A 25693-nucleotide genomic window follows, 5' to 3' on the forward strand; every position below is an offset into this window, starting at 1 on the left:
TAAAATGAGACAGAAATGTGACGGAATGAGGTCAGAGATCACATCATTACGCACAGCAATATCATTTGTTCGCACCTGCGCAGCCAGGCTGATACACCCCACCCCTCCCGCCGCACCCTGCTCAATTGGAGGCCCTGTGCACCCAGGCCGCTCTGCTTACCTGCTGTCATTGTTGTGTGAGCAAACACTACGGGCAGCAGTGCTCAAAATTCAGATGGAGTGTTGATTGCAGGAGAGTGTACACCTCATGGATCCCTTTTGTAGACGACGGGCAGTAGGGCTCACAATTTAAAGCCCGTGTTGATTGCCAGTATGGTGTACACCTCATGGATTCATTTATTTTTTTCATTGCGCATTGTGATATGCGAGGTGGATGCAGCATATCACTTGAGGTAGTGTGGGAGAAGAGCATTGTGGTTATCCTATTTATTCGTACGCAAAGTGGGCTGGGCTTGCGTATGCCAGGCCAGCCTAGGGGTGTGAATAATTATTCTGGGGACCTGGGCGTTGTTCAGTTCCTGTCTGGCCAGGAAGCGTACTTATGTGTTTTGACCTTTCAGAGTGTGCAATTTAGATTAGTGTAGCATGTGTCGGGAGAGCGGAAACTATCGTTAATGAGATGGTGTTTGAAAAGATTAAATGGTGAACATTACATGTCGTTGTCAGGGTTGTGGATGTGCGCAGGCACGCATGTCAATGGTGTGCGGTATTATGGAAAGTGTTGCTATCGCGAAGAGTACACATGTGAAAATGCTCCAATGGAGGGAGGATCAGCAGTGAGGCTATGTCATACACAGTGATAACGCTCATTACAGTCAAGCAATGTATGTCAAATGTGAATCTGAAAGTCTCACATATGACACACTACTATACTGGTAAAGCCTGACAACAGAGAGTACAGCAATACAAATCTATACATTACTGTTTACTGTTTGTTACATGTGATCTAGGATGTGCACTCTGCCCGTGGCTGATGATACTCCTTAGAGCCACCAATACCCAGGCCGAAAGGCAGCACAATAATGTGCACACACACACACACCAGGGGCATTGTGTAACACATATTTGTTTTTTAATGGAACGTTTGAGATGCATGGCAATCCACGTGGAAGGCTAATGTACAGAGCATAAATATTGATCAAGATGATTGTTGCATGTTGTGTGTAGTATAAGATATGTGTATACAGGAAAACACTCTTCAAAAAAGCTTTCTAAGCAGAAGAGGTATCTGTCATCAAACGCCGTGGAGGGAATGAGTACAATGGGTGAGGTTGTCCAACTGTTACAAAGGGAATTGATATTGTAGGAAGGTGGATATCTGACTATGGTTACCCCCAAACTTTTTGCCTGGTGTTTAGCTGGTTTTTGACATAGTTGGCCTGGGATCCTGCTATTCAGGGCCCCAGGCTGATTGCTCTCTCCTTAAAATGGACTCTATGTACCTTAGGTGCATACACAATTGGAACTGGTTCACCTTATAGGCCCCTGTAACAGTGTACCATAGGTACCCAGGGCATAGGTGCATCCAAGGCCTACCAGGGGCTGCAGCATGTATTGTGCCACCCCTGGCCTGGCCTCCATATTTGACACAACTGGCTGATCACTCAGCTGGGGTAAGTTGGTGTAATCACCTCTTGCTTAGATATAGTATCCCTATATCTAACCTCAACTGGACACATGTTAACCTATAAGCCATTCCTATGGCAGGCCCCTGCAATCCTGGGGGCAGAGTGCATGGTTTCATGTGAGATGGTGCTCTAGCATGAGCTGAGCCTGTCTGCAGCTGTCAGGAACAACTCCCTTAGCTGTTCCGGGATATTGCTATACCATATACTCTTAAGTGCATTATAATCCTCGCGGTTATATGCTAACTTTGGTTTGGCTTTATCAAAACATGTCGAGTAAGGTGTCATACGATTTGAAATACTATCCCCTCGACAGTTCTGTCGACGGGGATAGCATGCCACCCTTCTAGAGGGACACAACATGTACATAGCCTTAACCCCTGTTAAAGTTAACCAGAGCCTCAGCATCACAAAATGGATGCTGCCACCACAGACACAAGTCTGACCTCCTGCTGCTGGGAGTCCATCCAGCGAGGGAGGCTTGGACAAAGCGTTTCCTGCCTTGGGAGGTGCGAGCACCACCCCAGACAGGATTTTGTGTATTGGGTAGGACAGGGCTGAATAGAATCAGACATGCCCGGGGCACACAAGGTGTCCTCGTGCATAAGCCAGTCCAAACCGGTCCTGGGACTTTCCAGACCCAGGCCTGGCGAGGAGCTGGACAAAGGAAAGGGGTGTAACCGCCCCCCTTCCTGGTCCCACCCAGAGGAGGGATCTAGCAGGTGATCCACCCCTCAGATTGGGAATAAGAGTGGGAGCAGTGCCATAGCACCTCAGATCACCCTGAAATCAACTTTAAACTAAGAAGACGCCGGACTTCAACATTCTGCTGCACAGAAGACTGAAGAGCATCTCCTTTGTGGCCAAGGAGTGGCCACCCTGTAAACACAGGCACCATCCAGCAACTCGACGTCTGCTTCGCCGCCGCCTCCCGCTGGAGCCCGAGCCCAGAGCCTGACAAGACTCAGACTCCCAGACTTCTCACTGCCCGATCCACAGTCCCTGCAAAGAAGGGACCCGTGGAGGCACCGAGAGACGTGGGACCAGACCTCTTGAAAGACCCCCGAGACGCTGACTGCGCAGCACCCAAGACACCCTCGATGCTGTGCTTTGGGGTTTTAGAAGCCCCACAACCGAGCAGCTCTTGCACCGAAGATCAGCCCTTCAGCATCTCCACGATCTGTGTGGGGCCCTTTTGCATTGTGCCACTCGACGGGCCATCCCGGCCACTTGCCACGTGGTCAGCGGCCATCTTGGCAACAAAACCTACAATCTACACTGCGGGTCTGGTTGCTCCAGACTTGCCCTCGCTCCTGTAAAAGGGAGCACCTGCTCTGACCTTGCTGGTCCGAGTAACAAGCCTTTTTTTTGATTCCTGCGTGGCTTGCATTAGCCAAGGCCTGTTTGCCCCAATCAAGTTGCCGATACAGCCATCAGCTAGAACCTTTGAGGGACAGCTTGTGTCCGATACCTGGACGTCCTCAACCTCTTCGTGTCCACGTGGCTGCTGAGAGAAGCTACACCTCATCGCCTGTTTGCACCCGGCATCGCCTGGTTCCAATCTGGTTCCATGGTAGTCACTGGCTAGTGACTTTGAACATTGTCCCCTCTGCTTTCAGGTCTTCACCACTTCAGATCCACCCCTGGATCCACCGGAACTCTTCACATCGAGCCGCCTGCAGCATCTTCAGCTCCAAGCGCCATCGACCTGCGTGAAGAAACCCGACACTACTTCGCACCTGTGCACCCGCTTCCTGTGGGTGAGGTAACTCAGCAACGCCGGTGTTCCCACACTAGTACACACCTCTAGTGCCTGTGTCTAAAATTTCACTCCTCTAGGTCACTCGGAAGGTTCCTTAATAACTAACTTTGTAACTTTTACGCACCATTGACTTAACATTGGTATATGCGTGCACTTTCCGCACTGCATCCGAGTCCCGCGTCTTTCCGCACTGCATCCGAGTCCCGCGGGCCTTTGCCGACTTCTTCACTGTTAGTCCCGAACACCTCCAGTGATTCCCCAAGTCCTAGGCCTACTTCCTTTCAGCTAGGTGGTTCTTATACCACTATTTTAGTATATGGTTTAGGTGGCCCCTAGGGCTCATCCATATTGTGCAACTTTTGTGTATTTAAACTGTGTTTTGTTTTAACGCTTGTGCTTCTGTGCTCATAAAGAGTATAGGGGATATTTGTAGTTAATAAATATATATATATTTTCAATATATATCTGTGTGGTGTCCTTTCATTTGACATTCAAGGGGATTGTATACGGTAAAACAGCTTGCTTCACATGCCTTTCAGAGTTTAGCCTAAGACTGCTTTGTCCACGCTACCACTAGGATAGCTGGTCTATAAGGTTGACTTACAACCAATCATCATAAGGGTTGCTTGGCATGGTACAAGGTGATCACTAGAACTAGTGAGGATCATATACCAGGCCAACTTCTCACAGATATGAACTAATCAAATGCTTTTTTTTAAGGTTACATTGCACCGAGCGCCCAAGTAGGCCGCATCCGACGCGATTATGACAAAATATATTTATCATTATATAAGTTTATTACAGTTAGAAATATATAAATGTTTAAAATATTTTAGATTATCGCTTGCTCTCATATACTGTTTAAAGTTATTTAGATATACTTTTGAGACAAAAAAATAAAAAGGAATGGCATACCCGGCGCAATATTATACATATTATACATATGTGACGTAACACAGGACCTGGCAGCGTGCACTTGTCGCATACGCAAAGCACAGCGGGCACGACCCCATACATACATGACGTACCCGTCGGATACCCAAGTAGCACCTGGAGTGACTTCATGTGTATGTGATGTTACTGGGGACACGGTGGCACGAAGTTGTCGGATACGAAATGCGCATCATGTACGAGTTTAGCAATATTGTGGAAAAAGGTAGGGGCCGATGACCTTTTTCAGAGTTGCCCGGCGTTAACCGCCTCTATACCCACTCAAGTTACCAAACAAAGAGGCAGGCGCTGGAGACTGGAAGGCAGGAAACAAAAGTTTATTCCGACGGAGCAGAACACATCAAATCAGACAGCAGGGTATCTTCTCGAGGTGCTCTAACCGCATCTCTGTGGCCTGGCCTCTTATACACAAGTTTATTGTTTTATTGCATAAAACACATCTCTGTCAACACTTTGATGTACGGAAAGGCCTCCTCGGAATCCCCGCTTCAGGCCCGTTCCCACACACATTTACAGTTGAAGTCCCCACCCCGGTCACAACAGGTGATGATTATCGCGCAGCTGGACATTCCGCCGATTCACGGAATGTATGGGATTGATCGGATCTCATAGGGTGGGGGCTTTGATCAACTCGTGGATCCTTTGATGGGGGAGGCTTCCTACTCTACAGGGGGGCAATAAACAGCATCCGCAGGGCCAGGTGGCGGTCTGGGAATGCGTAAGAAAAACGGGCACAGAGGAAAGGGGGTTTTATCAAAGGACCCGGGATCATGAAAGGAAGAAGGGAGGTGTCGTGCTGGGAACAGGATGGGGTTCCGAGGCAGAGCTGCGCTGAAGGGGTTTATGACCCAAGGCATGTGAGAGCGGGGGCTGTCAGCGTGTGGGGGGATGCTTGCGAGGTCAGGAGAGGGAGAAAGACGCGCTGGCTATTCGTGATGGGCAGAGAGGCCATGGTACTCAAAATGGCTGCCGCTTGCGCGCATGAATGGGCTCGAAAAGGGGGCAAGATGGCGCCGATAATGTTGGCGTTGCAGCCTAACTTTTAACAGTCCTCCCTTTTCAACATATCTAGCCAGCTTGTCTACTCTATGTCGATCCTCATCAAATTCCTAACCTCGGCATCATATAATGCTCCCATGCGTTCATTTCCAAGGTCCACAGTCTTAGGGCAAATACAACTCATACATAATGAACACAGAGGCGGCAGGCATTGAATTCCCAAGCATAGTCCACATATCACAACTACGGGAATCAGGATAATAGAAAACAGTCTCCAGCCCCAGTTCTTAACAGTACTCCAGAACCATCCACCAAGCGACCATTCTTCCTGCTCCTGGTGGACTTCTGAGGAGAGTCTGTGGAGGTGTTCGATGGCCTTGTACACTGAAGGTGAGTTGTCCGGTATATATGTACAGCAGCTGGACCCAATAATGCGGCATGCTCCACCACAGTCCGCAAGAACCGCATCTAGAACAAGGCGGTTCTGGAGAGCCACCAGACGGACCGCTTGAAGCTCGGCTGTGTTGTTAGCAAGGATACCAGCTGTGATGTTCATTGTTGTCTCGACTGCCTGAGTCAGGTGTCGGATGGCACGGCTGTTTGCCATCGGACCCCAGAGTGGAACAAGTCCCTTCATAGCATCGAGGAACTGTGCTCCTGTTGAGTCAGCTTGTTCAATGTCCTTGGCTCGATTTTGTCTATGGTGATTTGCTGGGGCCACATAGGTTGGAGGAAGGACGAAGGAGATGAAACAAGTGCCCCCCCAGCCTTTGGGGAGCCAGGTGTAAGCTTTTGTGCCGCAAACAAAGTACATGTTTGGAGAGGATACAAAGGAAGGTGGGTCGGTAGAGTCCAAAGTTCTGGTGAAACGGCAAGCACTGCCGCCTACCAGCTGTGTCCCAAGCCCTTCTATGCACATGTGGCCTGTGACGTTGATGACAGATAGAGCCACAGTCAGAGTGGCAGCCGTTCGTTTCCGTAGGTAGGAGAAGGTGGGTCTGGTTGGGTTGTTGAACACCTGTATTTCAATTCGTTCTTTAGCAGGGATGTCCATGTGGATAGAATCGTTGGAGGTCTGCGGGCAGAAGTGTGTCTTTGTTTTGTTTCGCCAGACCTCATGGAAGAAATGTGTCATGGTTTTGCTGGAGGTGGCATTGTCCTTATAGCTCTCCTGCAGGAGAATCAGCCAAGCAAGGCAGGAGCCGTGAATTGAAAAGGGTGAAGGGATAAAAGGTATCGAATGTCCAGTGGCGTGGGGTAGCAACCCACAGATCCAGCAGTTGGTGGCATTGGTGGTGAGATTGTGCTGGTGCAGTAGCTGTACAAAGGAGTTGTTCCAGAACTCCTTTCGCCTTTCTCTGAGTTGAGGAGAAAGCGAGATCAAATAATGTTCCTTCATGGTAGTAGGCTGGGCAGTGGTTAGCAATATCTGATGAGCAGGTGTGCTTTCCTCCAGGATCCAAAAGGAAGTCATGAGGAGGAGGCAAAAGAGGAAGACAATGAAGAATGCGATTGTCTTTGATTTGTGCATATTGTCAGTCTTTGGGTTTCTGTAGTGGGTATTTCCAGTTGCTTCCATCATCTTCTTATTTGGCGCTTCCATCATCTTCTTATCTGGCGCTTCCATCACCTTCGAGGTGCTCGGTAGTGGGCAGAACCACAGACTTCGTTTAGCTTCTCTCCGGGTAACCCTTGGTGGTGTTTAGGTCACCGTTCTGAGATTTTAACTTAGTCCGTGGTCTACTTAGCTGAAGCTCCCTCCTTTCGACGCAGGAAATACCCTTCTCTGGATGGCACAGTGGGGTCAGAGAATTCTGCGAGTTCAAGTGCCTCGGTATCGGGATAGCAGTTTAGAGATGGTCGATCCTTGTTCAGGAGCTCTTCCTGGTTGTCGATGCTTTCTGCTGTGGCCAGGGTCGAGGAGACCTTCTTGTAGTGGTGCGCGTGCAGCCAGTGCCGTTTCCCCTCCACTCGAAGAGCCGTCCGGGTGGTGATCAGTACTTGCCAGGGGCCCGTCCACCGGGGTTCCAAACTCTTCGCCCGTTGAAAATTCCGTACTAATACATAGTCCCCTGGTTGGATGTCGTGGCCCGGACCCCTGGAAGCATCGGGGATGGCCTGCTGCACCTGCTGATGAATGACAGACAGAGTTTCAGTCAATTTATACAGATAATCAGACATTAGGACATCCGGGACGTCATGAATGGAAGTTGGTTTCGGTGCGGACCAGACGCTCATGGGTCGACCGAAAACAACCTCATAAGGTGTCAAGTGGTGTTTGGTGGGGGTGGAACGCATCGATAGCAATGCCAGTGGGAGAGCGTCCGGCCATTTCAGACCCGTGGTAGCCACTATCTTGGCTAACTTTAGCTTTAGTGTGGCATTGTGTCGCTCAACAAGTCCAGCAGACTGGGGGTGGAAGACTGCGTGGAACTTCTGCTTGATGCCCAGCCCCCTTAAGATGAGCTGGATGACTTCGGCTACGAAGTGGGGGCCATTGTCGCTCCATAAAATTCGACAAAGGCCGTAGCGAGGGAAAAATTCCTTTAACAGTACTTTTGCAGTGGCCATAGCAGTGTTGTCACGGGTTGGGTATACTTCCACCCATTTGCTAAATGCGCATACCACAACAAGTACGTATTTCAGGCCTTGGCATCTGTCTAGCTGGATGTAGTCCATCTGCAGGACTTCAAACGGGTGATTGGGGACCCCAAACCCTCCCCGGGGTACTACAGTTCCTTTCCCGGGGTTATGCTGCAGGCATATCAAGCATTGTTGGACCAGACATTTGGCGGAGTCTGTTATTTTGTCGTTGTGCCAAACTCTGGAGACAAGTTCAATCATGGGGGTTGATCCTATGTGAGCAGGGGAGTGTGCCATAGTCAGTATGGGAATCAGGTATGAGTCAGGTAGCAACCACTTGTTCGTGTCCGCCAGCAGCCTTCATCGTCTTTCAATCCCACCCGCGCCCATTCAGTCAATTTGTGTTGCGTGCTAGCCATTTGAATGTCTCTAATAGTGTCCCTAGCGTCGGTCCATTTCTCTGCTTGTGACCTGGTCACGTACATGTGTGTTGTCGTCCTATTTTCAGCTGTCGTTCGAGCAGTGAGGTCGGCTAGTGCATTTCCCTGTCCAATAATATCTGTCACTTTCTTGTGTGCCTGGCATTTGATGACCGCAAGTCTTTTGGGGAGAAGGACAGCTTCGATCAAGGCGGAGACTAGATCTCCATGTAGGATGGGAGTGCCGTGTGAGGTCAAGAATCCCCTTTCCTTCCAAAGGAGCCCAAAATGGTGAACCACCCCGAAGGCATACTGGCTGTCGGTGTATATGCTCGCTGTGGTTCCTGCTGCTAGGATGCATGCTCGTGTCAGGGCAATCAGTTCCGCTGCCTGTGCAGATCGCTGGGTGGTGCGGGCTGTCTTGACTACAGTTCGGGCTGTGGTGACTGCATAGGGACCAGAAGTGGTGCCATCGGGGAGTTTGATGCAAGAGCCGTCCACCCACAGCTCTCCGTCAGGGTCAGGAAAAGCCGTGTCTCTGAGGTCAGCTCTACTTCTAGTCTGTTCGTCCGCGAGGGTCACACAGTCGTGTACAGGGGGCACATTGGGATCGTTCTCTGGCAGGGGTAACAGAGTCGCTGGGTTCAGTGTGGTGCATCTTTTCAGGGTGATGTGGGGTGCGAGCAGAGTCAGTTTGTATCCAGTCAGTCGTGCACTCGTCAGGTGTTGCGTCTTGGTTTGGTTCAGGAGGGTGTCAACTGCATGGGGTACTAATAACGTGAGGGAATTCGAGAGCACGATCCCCTCACTCTGTCGGATAGAGAAAGCAGCGGCAGCTACAGCTCGAAGGCTGGCAGGTAAGGCTCTGGCTACGGGGTCAAGAGTGGCAGAGAAGTAAGCGCACGGTCGTTGCTTTGGGCCAATGGACTGGGTCAGGACAGATAAAGCACACCCCTCCCTTTCGTGAGTGTAGAGGGAAGAGGGCTTGGTGTAATCGGGGGTACCTAGGACAGGGGCTGAACAGAGGGCATCACGCAGCTCTATGAAGGAGGATTGGCATTCGGGGGTCCAAGGGAGTGGGAAGGGGACATCTTTAGCTAGCAGAGAAAGCAGCGGTTTTACAATGAGGCTGAAGTTTGGTAACCACTGTCGGCAGAAAGAGGTGAGACCTAGTAGGGAGCGGACCTGTTTCTGAGTCTTGGGGACAGGGGTTTCAAGAATGGTTTGGATCCGGTCAGGAGTGAGTTTCCTTCTGTCTTTGGACAAAAGGGGGCCTAAGTAAGTGACCTGGGGTTGGCAGAATTGCAACTTCTTCTTGGAGACCTTGTGGCCATTTTCCGCAAGGAAGTGCAGGAGTTGAATGGTGGCTGTGACTGCTAATGGAGTGGTGTCGGCTGCCAAAAGGATGTCATCGACGTATTGGATCAATACCACTCCATCGGGTAACTGGACCTGATCCAGTTGCCTCTTGAGGGCCTGGCTGTAGATGCTAGGGCTTTCTGTGTAGCCCTGGGGTGCTCGGCAGAACCTATATGAGCGGGCTTTTAGGGTGAAGCCGAAGAGATATTGTCTGTCTGGATGGATGGGGATAGAGAAAAATGCGTTTTTGAGGTCGATAACAGTGAAGGTGGTGGCAGTAGAAGGAATCAAAGTCAGGATAGTGGTGATGTCTGAGACCACGGGGTACTGGGGCACAACCACTTTGTTGATCTCTCGAAGGTCAATGATGAAGCGGTATGCTTTCTCATCTCCCTCTCCTTGTTTCTTGATGATGGGTAAGATAGGGCTGTTACAAACGTTGCTAACCACTTCCTCTACCACTCCTGCGTCTATCAGTGACTGAATAATTTTTACCAATGCCTTCTCGCCCTCGGGCGATATCCGATATTGTGGAAGTTTTGGGAGTATTGCGTCCGGTCGAACAGTGATGTGCACTGGGTCAATCATCATGCGTCCTACGTCCGAATCTGTCTTGGCCCACAGATACGGAGGCAGAGTGTCAAGCAGGGACATGTCAGTGTCATTGATAGAAAACATGCGTCGGGAAGGGGAATGTCTGAGCAGAATGGGGTTGTCATACAGGAAAACTCGAACTCCGTCTTGGGAACATCTAATAGTCGCACGGAAGTGCTTCAGTAAGTCAAGTCCCATAATGGCGTCAGGGGTATTGGCAGAAAGCAAAAACGTTGTGTCAGTGAGATTGTTCTCTAAGTCGAAGGAAATTGGAGTGGACAAAGGGTTAGTGGAGGGCATTCCATCGAAACCTATCGATGTCACAAGTGAGCCAGACAAGGGTGCCCTTGGAATCAGTCGTTTGGATAACGCACTACGTGTTGCGCCAGTGTCTACCAGAAATGGAGACTTGGTACCCAGGACCTTAGCGGTGACATAAGGATCTTGCTGGTCAACATAGAGCTCGACTGGATCCCTCCCTTGCCCTTGGCAGTCCTATGCGAAGTCGTGGGCATCATCACAGTCAGACTGCTGGTACTGATTTTGTCTGGGTCGGTCGAATGTATTCGGTCTGTTTGGTCTATCGTTAGTCGTGTTATTTGTGGGCCCTTGTTGCTGTCCTCTATTTCTCGGCCCACCTGCTACGTCCTTGAGGTCCCTATTTCTGTTCATCTCTAACAGGACCGGGCACTGGGATTTCCAATGGCCGAATCCTTTACAGAAAGCACACTGGTCCTCGTTAATGTCTGTACGTCCAATGCGGGATGTCGGGTTGCGGTCTTTAGGAGGCACGTTCCTAGGGGCATTTGTCTGGTAGTTTCCTTTGTATTGCTCTCGTCCTATAGTCACCCCTTGCAGTTGTGAAATCATCACCCTCTCTTTTAAGTCCTTCTTCTTTTTCTCTGTTGCTCTATCGTTTTCATTTTTCTGGTGTTCATAATATTGGGCCATCTGAAGGATAGCCGCAGGTTTGGAGGCTGCCCAACTACTCTCGCTGGCCTGTAGTTTCTGGGAGACTTCCGGTGACAAACCCTTAACATAATTCTGGACAAACAAGTGGTGTCCGGTTGCAGTGGTCAGATCCTGGCCGCTGTAATCGGAGAACACCGTTTCAAACCGGGAGAAGTAGTCCGATACATCTTCCTGGGGTTTCTGTCGACAAGCCGTTACTATCGACCAGTCCACTTTCTTTTCTGGAATCAGGGTTTTCAATTTCTGTACAATCTTGTCTGGGAGGTCTAAAATGGATTTCAAGGGCTTCTGTCCAGGTTCTCGTTGTTTATCTATGCCATCGAGTTGTGACCAGGTATGTCCGAACAGCTCAAGGTGGTCGACTTTCCGGATTTGCTTCCACACATCAGCTGGTAGACATAACCCGAAAAACAAGTCGATGTCAGCCAGGGTCATGATCGTTGAACCTAGGGCTGTACCTAATTCGGTATAGAAAGCAGTGGGGTTTTTACGTAAATCGGGCAGAGATTTCCGAAACGTCAGAATATCTTGCCGATCCCATGGCTGGTAGACCCAGTTGTACACAACCCTCCCTTTTGCATCCTGGTGATTGACGTCATCGTGTGTTCCTAGACCTCGTGGGGGAACCCAGTAAGGGGCAGCCTCTCTTATTGGCATCATGGCGCTAGCTCGCTCAGTTTGGGGTTCGGTCGCTACAGGTGTCGTGGGTTTAGCTTCCGATTCCTGTTCAGTGAGGTGGCGGAGAACCTCAAGCGTACGCGTAAGGAGGTCCGTCACATCACACTCGCCCTCATCCCCGATATCGACCTTCCTATACAGAGTCGTTAGGCTCTCGGGACCTTTGTCTCGATATCGGTCCTCGTACGCATTCAAGACATGATAACACAGCCGTACGGCAAAATGTCGTCTGTGGCTCCCTGCATATGAGTTGAACATATCCGTGATGTACTCTTCACTTTCCTTTCTTTCTACCAATGTCCTCACTATCTTGGCAATCCCTGCTCGCTCATCCTTGCTTAATCTGTTTGTTCTTGCAGAATCAGCCTTCCGGGTCTCAGGGTCATCTAACGTTGCCGCTTGTGCTGTATCTAATACAAGGGGTTCGGCCGGCACAGAGGCCATGGGGGCCGAAGCTCTGGTATTACTCTCATCTGTGCTTGGGGGTGGTGGGTGCTGTGCTAAGGGTTGGGAAGGGGCATATGGAGGGGGCATGTAGATGATCGGAGGACCTAACAAAAGATCATCGTTGGCTCGCTGTTTCAGGGGCAATTCAGGATAGAGTGTAGAGGGCGTTCTGACCGGACACTGGCTTGATGTTTCTACCTCTAGTTTCTGTTTGGCTTCCTCTTTTTCCTTAATCTCTTCTTCTAGTTTCTTAGCAGCTAGGTGGGCTGCCTTTCGCAGCTCTTTTCCCAACCTACTCTCATTTCTCTTTTTACGCTGTTCGGTTTCTTTGCGCCACATGCCGAGACTATCAAGCATAGTGGGCGTTGTCTTGTGTTTCCCAAGGGCTGTTTCTAGCGTGCTTATTTTATCCTCATCGAAGGATCCTATCAGTGGCCACTGACTTTCTCGATCCCTTTTCGTATATTTATGCCACAGCTTGCTATAAGCTATGCGATCAATCCATGCTTCGTGAACATGTCCTTATTAGGGGTGCCTTCCGGTGGAGCCGGATGGTTCATCTCTAATAAGCGGTCCGGGCTAAACAGGCTACCAATCAGTGGGGAGAAGACAGGCATGACGGATTACAATGGGGACAAAAGTCTGCACTACCTATCTTATCACTGCGTGCAAAGACTAGACAGAATATTTCTATTCTTCATTGTTTGCAGGCGGTGAATACCTCAAAAAGAACCAATATCGAACAGTCAATGTTCGGTCAATCAAACAATCAATGGGGAGAATAAGTAGGCACGACGGGTTACAACGGGGACAAAAGTCTGCGTTACCTACCCTTTCACTACCTGCAAAGAGAGAACCTGTTCTTCCCTATTTGCAGACAGAGAATCTCCAGAAAACAATCCGCGAACAGTAGTTCGGGCCAAACAATCAATCAGTGGGGGAGGAAGATAGGCACGACGGATTACAACGGGGACAAAAGTCTGCGTTACCTATCCTTCACTGCTTGCAAAGGGAGAGCCTGTTGTTTCTCCGTTTGCAGACAGCGAATCTCCAAACAAATCAACAAAAGAGTAATACTAGTATTTTCCAAACAATCAAACAATCATTTCGCAATTTGTCGTGTTTACACGACCTTACCCGGACCGCATGGACAGTTTCTTGTCTTCCGAATCCAGCGCCCGATCGTCCTCTATTCTTCGTGATCCTCGCGGCACTCCTGATGGTTCCCAGTCAGGACCGTAGATCACTCGAGAGAGGTCTGTTCGGAACCAGTGAAGTTCGGATGATCGGCTGTCAGACGAGGGTCTATCGGACAGGAGCTCTCCCGATCGTTGCAGTCGTTCACTCTGTCGTCGGGACCTCTCCCACTGGATCCACGAGTCGCTGATGGGCCCCACGTTTGGGACGCCAATTGTGGAAAAAGGTAAGGGCCGATGACCTTTTTCAGAGTTACCCGGCGTTAACCGCCTCTATACCCACTCAAGTTACCAAAAAAAGAGGCAGGCGCTGGAGACTGGAAGGCAGGAAACAGAAGTTTATTCCGACGGAGCAGAACACATCAAATCAGACAGCAGGGTATCTTCTCGAGGTGCTCTAACCGCATCTCTGTGGCCTGGCCTCTTATACACAAGTTTATTGTTTTATTGCATAAAACACATCTCTGTCAACACTTTGATGTACGGAAAGGCATCCTCGGAATCCCCGCTTCAGGCCCTTTCCCACACACATTTACAGTTGAAGTCCCCACCCCGGTCACAACAGGTGATGATTATCGCACAGCTGGACATTCCGCCGATTCACGGAATGTATGGGATTGATCGGATCTCATAGGGTGGGGGCTTTGATCAACTTGTGGATCCTTTGATGGGGGAGGCTTCCTTCTGTACAGGGGGGCAATAAACAGCATCCACAGGGCCAGGTGGCGGTCTGGGAATGCGTAAGAAAAACGGGCACAGAGGAAAGGGGGTTTTATCAAAGGACCCGGGATCATGAAAGGAAGAAGGGAGGTGTCGTGCTGGGAACAGGATGGGGTTCTGAGGCAGAGCTGCGCTGAAGGGGTTTATGACCCAAGGCATGTGAGAGCGGGGGCTGTCAGCGTGTGGGGGGATGCTTGCGAGGTCAGGAGAGGGAGAAAGACGTGCTGGCTATTCGTGATGGGCAGAGAGGCCATGGTACTCAAAATGGCTGCCGCTTGCGCGCATAAATGGGCTCGAAAAGGGGGCAAGATGGCGCCGATAATGTTGACGTTGCAGCCTAACTTTTAACAATATGGCGGATAGCATTTGTGTGGTGATGGAGATTGGTACGCTACCGGTATGGGAGAGCAGTTTTCTCCCCCCCCCAAAAAATATATACATGTTTTTTGGGGAAGATATAAAACATTACATAATTTTTTAAGTTGAAAAAAGAAGACGTATAATAGAGTTCCAAAATGTTTAAAAACTATTTGAAAAAATATAGGTTTTAGAAACATTAAAATATGAAATTAACATTTAAAAACCTTTGAAATTCACAGATAAAAACATAGGTTTCAGACACGTTATAGTTAGCAGTTAGGATTTAAAAAACCTTAGAAATTCAGTAAAAAAAAAACATAGGTTTCAGGGAAGTTATAGTTAGTTGAACATTTGACTCATATAAAACCAGAGAAGTTTGCCTGTTAGAGTTAGTTGAGCGAACTATAACTTGCGCGCCCGCAACGCACTGCTGATGATGTCACATATTACATCACTCATGACATGGTCAGTTACATCACTCATGACATTTCAAATGACATCACTGATGACATCACTGATGATATCATCCACGTGATAATGTGATGCAGATACTGATGCTCTAATAAAAACTTTGACACACCCATTCTAAAATGCAGACTGCTATTTTTTGAAACCGTACACACAAGAATGCCATATACCACATAACACTCTCTATTTCCTAGGTCTACACATTCACATCCAGTCACTTATACTTGTAGTTCCTCATCAATACAGGACTACAATATGCACTCATACATCTATACATGCAGTCACACTCTGCCACTCATCCATAGTTACTCACACACCTAGTTAGTAAACCAAAGAATCAATCAGATACCCATTTACTCATGTATACAGTTATAGACACCACCTTCGTTATTTTTAGACATACCACATCACTTATTTATACAGATAGTAACACATATTTACTGTCTTATACAATCACTGATAGAAGCAGACACTTATTTATCCATGCACTCTTCAAATAACTAAGTGTCACATATACTTATTTATATACTCCAACACTCACATATAGGGCCATATGTAGGTAAATACTATTTACCGATTCTAAAATACCGAAATTTACCGATACGGTATTTTAGAATCGGTAAATAGTATGTAGCTAATGATTTCGTAAATTTTACCGAATCGGTAAAATTCTGTAAATACTGATTCGGTATTTACCGATTCGGTATTCCCCATTCATTCCTTTGGGCCTGGAGGCCCATAGGAATGAATGAGAATCACCGATTCAGTAAATACTGAATTGATAATAGGGGGAAGACTTACAAGGGTGGCAGGGTGTCACATTGACACCCTGTTGCACCCCTGTAGAGTGCATTGGGTGCACATGTGGCACACATACATGCCCTAAGGGCATGTATGTCTGCCAAATGGCACTTTTGGAAAAGCACAAATTTGCTGTTCCACAGGTTTTCGATATTTACCACCAACTTGTAGTTGGTGGTAAATAACAAATCCTTACATGCAAAATACACTCACCAACCGGTATTGGGCTCCCTACATCTGGCCCATAGTGCCTTAAAACATATGTAGTTAGTCACAGATATACCACTGAGACATTCATTCACTAAAGAACACACCCATACACACACTAACTCACCCATACAGTCCTTCCCAGATGCACTTTTGTTTTAAGTAAGATTCATCAAACCAGAAGTTCATTATTTATTTGAGCAGTTCAAATTACAACCCTTATGGACCTCGATACCAGTCTCAACTCCAGATCAGGTTCTGAGTGGAATCCTAACAAATAGAATTAGAATATAAGAATCATCATGGATTACATGCTGATCATTCTTAAGAAACATTCTTAAGATGAAGAGAATATAACACATCTTCCCTTCTACAGCAACACAAAATATTACATGCAACATTTGTAAAGAATGCGAGAAGTATGAAATATTAGTTAATGTAAAGTATAAAGAAATTACCAAAGTTATTTGTTATTAAAATATCATTCGTGCCAGATAAACCATAAACAGTAAAAGGAAAAGAAAGAAAAAATAAATGAACGAGTACACATTATGTAATCCTTATGCCATCTTGGTTTGATTTTAGTTCTTTCAAAACTTCTGTTGGAAATGTCGTGAGAATGATTTAAACCAACTAGATGAGAAAGTCGTGGGCATTGATTTGAAGTTCTAACCAAATGGGACATATTCCAAATGTCACCAGAATCTAATTCAACAACATTTCTCTTGACAGCAAAGATCACAAAAGGACCCATACATTTTGATAAACCCTTTTTTATGAAACCAGGTTTCCTCACAAGAACAGTATCACCAACACGCCATGTAATGTGTTTAGTGCAGTGTTTCTTATCAAAATCAGTCTTGTATTTATTCTGATAATTATTTCTTTGTACCATTAAATCAGAAGAAGAAGGTTGGTCAAAGTAGATGTATCTAATCCTAACCACACTGGATTTAACTTGCAATGTGGTTTTCTTCCTCTGAGAATAGAAAAAGGTGAAACAGATGTCACACCATTAGGTGTAACTCTATGTGCCCACCATGTTTCTCTCAGAGACAAAGTCAAAGATGATTAATTCTGAATTGCTCGTTGAGCACAACACTTGACAATGTTATTCATACTCTCAGCAGACCATTTGCCTGTGGAGAGTAAAGTGCAGTTCTGAAATGATTAATGGCTAAACCAGAAAGAAATTGTTCCATCTCCTCTGAGATAAATTGCTCACCATTATCCGTGATAATAGTTTTAGGAACTCCTTCTCTAGAAAATTCTTCTTTCAGAAAATCAATTACACTCCTGGTATTAGCTACAGGTACACATTTTGTTACAACCCATTTGGAAGTATAATCTACCAGCAAGATTACAAAACGTTCACTATGGTTAAGCAACTCAAACGGACCAGCAATAATCCGACCTAGCTTCGTCCACGGTTCAGGAGGCACTTACTGGTGAAATTCGGTACAGTCGAAGTTTTTTTAGATTTGTCACGGTTGGCACACTGCCTCCAATCCTTTACCACATCCTCCACCTCGTGGTCCATGCTTGGCCACCAGTACCATTCACAAAGTCTTGCTTGTTTTATTACGACCCAAATGACCTTCATGGGCCAAAATAATCAATTTTCCTCTTAAGCTTGCAGGAGAAACCAAAAGTTTCCCTCTAAATATTTTATCATTCAAGATACTTAGCTCATCTTTCACTCCGAAGTAACAACTCAAAGAGGAAGACAACATCTTCTTAACTGGCCATCCTTTCCCAATAAACTCTCTTAAAATGTTGAAATCAGAGTCATTCACATTGGCATCAGTCCATTCTTTGTCGTCTAAAGCTGACTCACAAATCCAATTTATGGAAGTGACATCAACATTAATGGCTTCAGACTGTATAGGTAATCTTGATATGCAGTCTGCCAAACAGTTTTTAGCACCAGGTACAAATTCAACCACAAAATTGTAATTTGATAAACGATCAACCCAACGAGAGATCCTTGGAGAAAGATTGTCTAATTCTCTAGAAGTAAAAATCTTTGAAAGAGGTTTGTGATCAGATCTTACTGTGAAAGGTAATCCCCATAAAAAAAATGGAGAATTCCCCAAAATACGGCCAGTGCTTCTCGTTCAATTACGGAATATCTTTCTTCCGCACCCCTTAAGGCACAGAAAGCAAATGCTACAACTTTCAACTCACCATTAACAACCTGAGAAAGCACAGCACCTAATCCAGAAATACTTGCATCCGTAGATAAAACAGTTTTCTTGTTTACATCAAAATTTCCTAAAGTAGGTAACTTTGAAATACAACTCTTTATGTGACTGAAAGATTTTTTACACTCATCAGACCAAGTAAATTGAGAACCTTTCTTCAAAAGAGATCTCAAGGGCTGAGAAACAAGCAACGTTTTTTATAAATTTTGAGCAGAACTCTGCTAGTCCAAGAAAAGAACGCACCTGATCCTTGTTATCAGGTTTAGGAGCATCACTTATGCTCTTAGCCAACTCCAATTTAGGGCTGATACCTTCACCAGAATCTGTGTGACCAAGATAAGTGACCAAAGTAACTCTGAACCTACACTTTTCTTTTTTTATCACTAAACCAGCAGCTTGTAATCTTCTCAGCACTTTCCATAAGATCTCGTCATGTTCTTTCAATTCCTTACCAGGAACCAATATGTCATCTTGAAAAAACAAGACTTTTTCTAAACCATATAACACCTGCTTCATAACTCTTTGGAAACATGCCACAGCATAGGCAAGTCCAAATGGCATTCTCACAAATTAAAATGCCCCAATAAGCGTGACAAACGGAGTCAAATGCTTAGATTCTGGATGTAACTTAACCTGGTGGTAAGCAGAGGACAGATCCATCACACTGAAGATTTTAGCGTCTTTAATAAGGGCTAGAGTCTCATTGATGTTTGGGAAAGGTTGTCTGTCAACCCAAATAAATGTGTTTAACCCTCTTAAATCAGCACAGAGACGAGTCTCCTTTCCACCATTCTTTGGTGCCAAATCGACCGGAGCCAACCACTCCGAGCTTTCAATCTCTTCAATAACACCCTAATCTTTACGTTTTTTAAATCTCACGTTCTAATGGTTCCATCACCATAATTGGGACCTTCCTCACTTTGACTACAAAAGGTGTTGCACCACTCTTCAAGATAATTTTATGTTTAACATTTTGTAACAGGCCAAGATCACCTCTAAATACATCAGGAAAATCTGTACAAATATCCTTAGGTAATTCTTCTTTAGATGATAATAAAACCTTTGGTGTATCGGTAGGATTGAGTGTACTTCCCATATCCCTTTGATGTCTCCATCCAAGGAGATTGTCACCCCTTTTTGCTACATAGATCTTGCCAACAGTCTCACTATCATCAAATTGAATTTTCTTAACTCAATAACCCAAAACATCAATCCTCACACCACCATAACCGACAGGGTTAATGTCTGAAGGTAACAGATCAATGTTCTCACCACCAAATGTAGTTTCCCAATTTTTATCACCAATCATTGTATAGGGTGATCCAGAATCTGCTAGGACAGATATTTTTTTTCCACCCACAGTAATCTCACACATATTTAGAGGATCAGCATCCAGACTCCCACCATCACGTATACTAGAAACAATCCTTATCTCTTCAGCTAAATAATTTACATTTGGTTGTTTTGGTCCTCGACATACTCTAGCGTAATGGCCCTTTTTGCCACAATTTTTACAGAAAGCAAATCTTGCAAAGCATCCTGGACTGTTTGTCCAATGCCCTTCACTTCCGCACCTGAAACATTTGGGTTTACTGTTCCTAGTATCATGCTGAGTAAACTTTTTCTTGTCAAGATTTTTGTCTATGTCATTATTTACAAGAGATGGAGTATTTTCATTATCCTTGTTACCTTGTTTATCTATCCTGAAAACGTCATTAACTGATGACTCAGAAGAAGCACTTTCTTTAGTTGAACTATCCTTACTCTTTTCATTACGCATCTCTTGTACCCACTGTAGGAAGGTGGATATCTGACTACGGTTACCCCCAAACTTTTTGCCTGGTGTTTAGCTGGTTTTTGACATAGTTGGCCTGGGATCCTGCTATTCAGGGCCCCAGGATAATTGCTCTCTCCTTAAAAAGGACTCCATGTACCTTAGGTGCATTGCGAATTGGAGCTGGTTCACCTTATAGGCCCCTGTAACAGTGTACCATAGGTACCCAGGGCATAGGTGTAGCCAAGGCCTACCAGGGGCTGCAGCATGTATTGTGCCACCCCTGGCCTGGCCTCCATATTTTGACACAACTGGCTGATCACTCAGCTGGGGTAAGTTGGTGTAATCACCTCTTGCTTAGATATAGTATCCCTATATCTGACCTTAACTGGACACATAATGTAATGATAAATTATGTAATGATGATACTTGTAAAGCGCACTGTTACCCCATCTCGGGGTGTCCTGGCGCTGAAGACCGCTGGGGAACCCGTCCTGGCTTTCCCTGTGAGATGGTCCCTTCTGGGTATCTCCAAGGTGAAACCAGGCATCCCCGGCGTCTGTGGGGGACCGTTGTAGAGATGAGGCAAGCTTAATGCCCAGAGTTGCCGAGTGTGATCCCTGGTTAGATTAGGCACCGAGGTGAGAATTATCGAGTCCGTTGACCCTGGTCCACAACCCTGCCGCGTCGGGAATTGAACCCTAGTCCCGGGCCGTTCTCTGCTTCCGGGTCTGCCGCCTCTAACCAGTGAGCCACACCACTCCAATGTTAACCTATAAGCCATTCCTATGGAAGGCCCCTGCAATCCTGGGGCAGAGTGCATGGTTTCATGTGAGATGGTGCTCTAGCACGAGCTGAGCCTGTCTGCAGCTGTCGGGAACAACTCCCTTAGCTGTTCCGGGATATTGCCATACCATATACTCTTAAGTGCATTATAATCCTCGCGGTTATATGCTAACTTTGGTTTGGCTTTATCAAAACATGGCAAGTAAGGTGTCATACGATTTGGAATACTATCCCCTCGACAGTTCTGTCGACGGGGATAGCATTCCACCCTTCTAGAGGGACACAACATGTACATAGCCATAACCCCGGTTAAAGTTAACCAGAGCCTCAGCATCACAAAATGGATGCTGCCACCACAGACACAAGTCTGACCTCCTGCTGCTGGGAGTCCTTTCAACGAGGGAGGCTTGGACAAAGGGTTTCCTGCCTTGGGAGGTGCGAGCACCACCCCAGACAGGATTTTGTGTATTGGGTAGGACAGGGCTGAATAGAATCAGACATGCCCGGGGCAAACAAGGTGTCCCAGTGCTTAAGCCAGTCCAAACCGGTCCTGGGACTTTCCAGACCCAGGCCTGGCGAGGAGCTGGACAAAGGAAAGGGGGTGTAACCGCCCCCCTTCCTGGTCCCACCCAGAGGAGGAACCTAGCAGGTGATCCACCCCTCAGATTGGGAATAAGAGTGGGAGCAGTGTCACAGCACCTCAGATCATCCTGAAATCAACTTTAAACTAAAAAGACGCCAGACTTCGACATTCTGCTGCACAGAAGACTGAAGAGCATCTCCCTTGTGGCCAAGGAGTGGCCACCCTGTGAACACAGGCACCATCCAGCAACTTGACGTCTGCTTTGCTGCCGCCTCCTGCCGGAGCCTGAGCCCAGAGCTTGACGAGACCCAGACTCCCAGACTTCTCACTGCCCAATCCACAGTCCCTGCAAAGAAGGGACCTGTGGAGGCACAGAGAGATGTGGGACCGGACCTCTTGAAAGACCCTTGAGAAGCTGATGGCACAGCACCCGAGGCACCCTCGATGCTGTGCTTTGGGGATTTAGAACCCCTACCACCGAGCAGCTTTTGCACCGAAGATCAGCCCCCCAGCATCTCCACGATCTGAGTGGGGCCCTTTTGCATTTTGCCACTTGACGTGCCATCCCGGCTACTTGCCACGTGGTCAGCGACCATCTTGGCAACGAAACCTTCAATCTACACTGCATGTCTGTTTGCTCCAGACTTGCCCTAGTTCCTGTAAGAGGGAGCACCCGCTCTGACCTTGCTGGTCCGAGTGATAAGCCTTTTTTGATTCCTGCATGGCTTGCATTAGCCAAGGCCTGTTTGCTCCGATCAAGTTGCCGACACCCCCATCAGCTAGAGCCTTCATGGGACAGCTCGTGACCGATGCCTGGACGTCCTCGACCTCTTCGTGTCCACGTGGCTGTAGAGAGAAGCTACACCTCATCGCCTGTTTGCACCCGACATTGCCTGGTTCCAATCTGGTTCCACGGTAGTCACTGGCTAGTGACTTTTAACATTGTCGCCTCTGCTTTCAGGTCTTCACCACTTCAGATCCACCCTTGGATCCACCGGAACTCTTCACATCGAGCCGCCTGCAGCATCTTCAGCTCCAAGCACCATCGACCTGCGTGACGAAACCCGACACTACTTTGCACCTGTGAACCCGCTTCCTGTGGGTGAGGTAACTCAACAACGCTGGCGTTTCCACACTGGTACACACCTCTAGTGCCTGTGTCTAAAGTTTCATTCCTCTAGGTCACTCAGAAGGTTCCTAAAACACTAACTTTGTAACTTTTACGCACCATAGACAATGCATTGGTGAATGTGTGCACTTTAAACACTGCACCCGAGTCCCACGGGCCTTTCCCGACTTAGTCACTGCTAGTCCCGATCAGCTCCAGCGATTCCCAAGGCCCTAGGCTTACTTCCTTTTCGATTTGTATCTCTTATACCACTTCCTTAGAATATGGTTTAGGTGGCCCCTAGGGCTCATCCATATTGTGCAACTTTTGTGTATTTTAAACTGTGTTTTGTTTTAACGCTTGTGCTTCTGTGCTCATAAAGAGTATAGGGGATATTTGTAGTTAATAAATATATATATATATTCAATATATATCTGTGTGGTGTCCTTTCATTTGGTATTCAAGGGGGTTGTATATGGTAAAACAGCTTGCTTCACATGCCTTTCAGAGTTTAGCCTAAGACTGCTTTGTCCACGCTACCACTAGGATAGCTGGTCTATAAGGTTGACTTACAACCAATCATCATAAGGGTTGCTTGGCATGGTACAAGGTGATCACTAGAACTAGTGAGCATCATGTTGAGCAGCGGATTGGGATTTCAGCTTGCTGTTTTTTTACCATTACAATATTTGAGATTATCATTTGAAAGATCATACAGGTACCTGCTAGGTACATATTAAAACAAGACTAGTATACTTAAGTTCTACTGAACTTAGTTGTTGTAGAGGATAGGGAGTAGCACACCCTGACTACAACTACTAGATAGGTTTAGTAGGTAAACACCAGTGTGGGTAGATTGCAACATATTCACCCACACTAGAGCAATGTCTGGGGCAGAAGGGTCCAATGGACTTACTCCTGTTGAGAGTGACCCTCCAAGGGCACCATCCAAATTTGCTATATTCTCCTTTAAGGAACTAAGGCAGCTTTGTGCCTTAAGAGGTCTTAGGACAGGGCCAACCCCTACTACAGACCACCTTAGAGAGCTCTTAGACCAGTCTGAGGCTCTAAAGACCTCTAAAGCAGACCCCACAGGGAATGCTGATGGAGGCTCTCCCACTGAAGATGACAATACTGATACCCCTGTCCCTGTAGTCCAGTTAGATGAGGATGACCAAATCACTGGAGGTACTCAGCCTGAGGAGGAGGAGGAAGAGACAGAAGGAGGGAGCAGTGATTCTGATGATGGTAGACTTAGTCAGGTGCCAGCCAACAGGCTCAGGCAGGCTAACTTAAGTGTACTTGGGACTGAGCTAAGGGTGACCTTACCCAGACCCCCAAGTGGACTTAACCAGAGGCCCAGGAGGAGGAGGAATCACTCAGGTGACTCCAGTACCTCCCAAGCTTCTAGAGGTTCTCATGGTCACTCCAGAAGGGAGATGACTAGCCCTCAGAGAAGGGAACATGAGGCCAAAATGAGAGAGGCTGAGCTTAGGATCCAGAAGCAAGAACTAGAAGTTGCCCTGGCCCAAGAGAAACTTGCTAGAGCAAGACAGCCTAGAGAGAGTGGGTTAGTACCCACTGGTGGCAGCAATATCCAAAAGGATAAAGACAGGTCTTTTGATAGCAGAAACCTGAGTAAGATTGTGCCCCCCTACAAAGCTGGGGATGATATCCACAAATGGATGACTGCACTTGAGAGAGACTGCAGAGTACAGCAGATCCCTCAGGAGCAGTGGGCAGCAATCTTGTGGCTCTCCTTTGAAGGTAGAGGCCGAGACAGACTCCTCACAGTTAGTGATGGGGACTCTAGAAACTACCTGGTCCTGAAGAGTGCTCTGATTGATGGGTTAGGCTTAACCACTGAACAGTACAGGTTAATGTTCAGAGACACCCAGAAGACACAGACTCAGGACTGGTCTGAATTTGTTGAATGTGCCACTAAGGCTCTGGAGGGCTGGTTGCTGGGAAGTAAGGTTACTGACTATACAATATTGTATAATTTAATTATGAGAGGGCAAATCTTAAGTAATTGTCAAAATCAGCTTCTACATCAGCACCTTGTTGACTCTGATCTGACCTCTCCACAAGAATTGGGTAAGAGGGCAGACAAATGGGTCAGAACCAGGATCAGGCCTAAGAACCAGGGTGGTGACCAAAAGAAAGACACTACCAAGCCTCAAGAAAAGGGTGGGGATAAATCCAAAGAGAAGACTTCCCCAGGGCCCCAAAACTCCAATGGAAAGGGTGGGTCCCCCAACACTTCCTCTACAGAGAAAAAGCCTTACTGCCATGCCTGTAAACAGGTTGGACATTGGAAATCAGACAGCTGTTGTCCCAAGAATGGTAATAAGGAAAATATACCTCACCTCCAAGTAAGGCTCCAACACCTCCTGTCACTGTTAGCAGTGGTCCCCCAGGTGGTGGGAGCATCCCCAAGAATTTGGGTGGGTTTGCTTTTGGAGCACAGGTGGATTCTGGCCTAACCAGGTCCCCTACCTCAGATACTCTTGTCTATGAGACTGGCATGGGGTTTGCCAATTTCACTGCTTGCCCAAACACTTTGAGCAAGTATAGACAGGAGCCCCTCATCAATGGCTTGAAAGTTGAGGCCTTCAGAGACACAGGGGCTAGCATCACCATGGTGGCTGAATGTCTAGTCCCCTCAAGGCAACTTTTACCTGATGCCAAATATCAGGTGACAAACATTGATGGCATAGAAACCAAACATCCCATGACAGTAGTCAATCTTAGCTGGGGAGGTGTCACTGGCCCCAAGAGAGTGGCAGTGTCAGCAAACTTGCCTGTAGATTGCCTACTTGGTAATGATTTGGAAATCTCAGCCTGGGCTGAGGTTGAACAGCAAACCCATTCTAGAATGGTAAATCTCCATGGAAAGGTTAGTGGGGCTGTAATGGCTACAGCCCCAATCCAAGATGTCCTTCCTGAAAAGGTTGGGAGGGCTGAGCAATCCTCAGCCCCATCTTTAGCTAACTTCCCTCCTGACAAGATTAGCAGAGCTGTTATGATAACAGCTCATACCCAAAGTGAGTCTCCTCCTGAAAAGGTTGGTGGGGCTGTGATGGCCGCAGCCCAA

General features: G+C 47.2%; 2 protein-coding genes across 4 annotated transcripts in view; one reads left to right on the plus strand and one right to left on the minus strand.

Annotated features, from left to right (window-relative positions):
* The window catches only part of SMOC2 (SPARC related modular calcium binding 2), a 1727408-nt gene that overhangs the window by 726385 nt on the left and 975330 nt on the right, over positions 1-25693 (plus strand). The gene's annotated exons all lie outside the window — the stretch shown is intronic.
* Positions 5420-6964, minus strand: LOC147708375 (endogenous retrovirus group PABLB member 1 Env polyprotein-like). The gene has a single exon (XM_086927099.1). It carries the CDS (start codon positions 6962-6964, stop codon positions 5420-5422), a length of 1545 nt encoding a protein of 514 aa, XP_086783225.1.

Source organism: Lissotriton vulgaris, chromosome 6 (assembly GCF_964263255.1).
Source record: "Lissotriton vulgaris chromosome 6, aLisVul1.2, whole genome shotgun sequence".
In the NCBI taxonomy this organism is placed as follows: Eukaryota; Metazoa; Chordata; class Amphibia; order Caudata; family Salamandridae; genus Lissotriton; species Lissotriton vulgaris.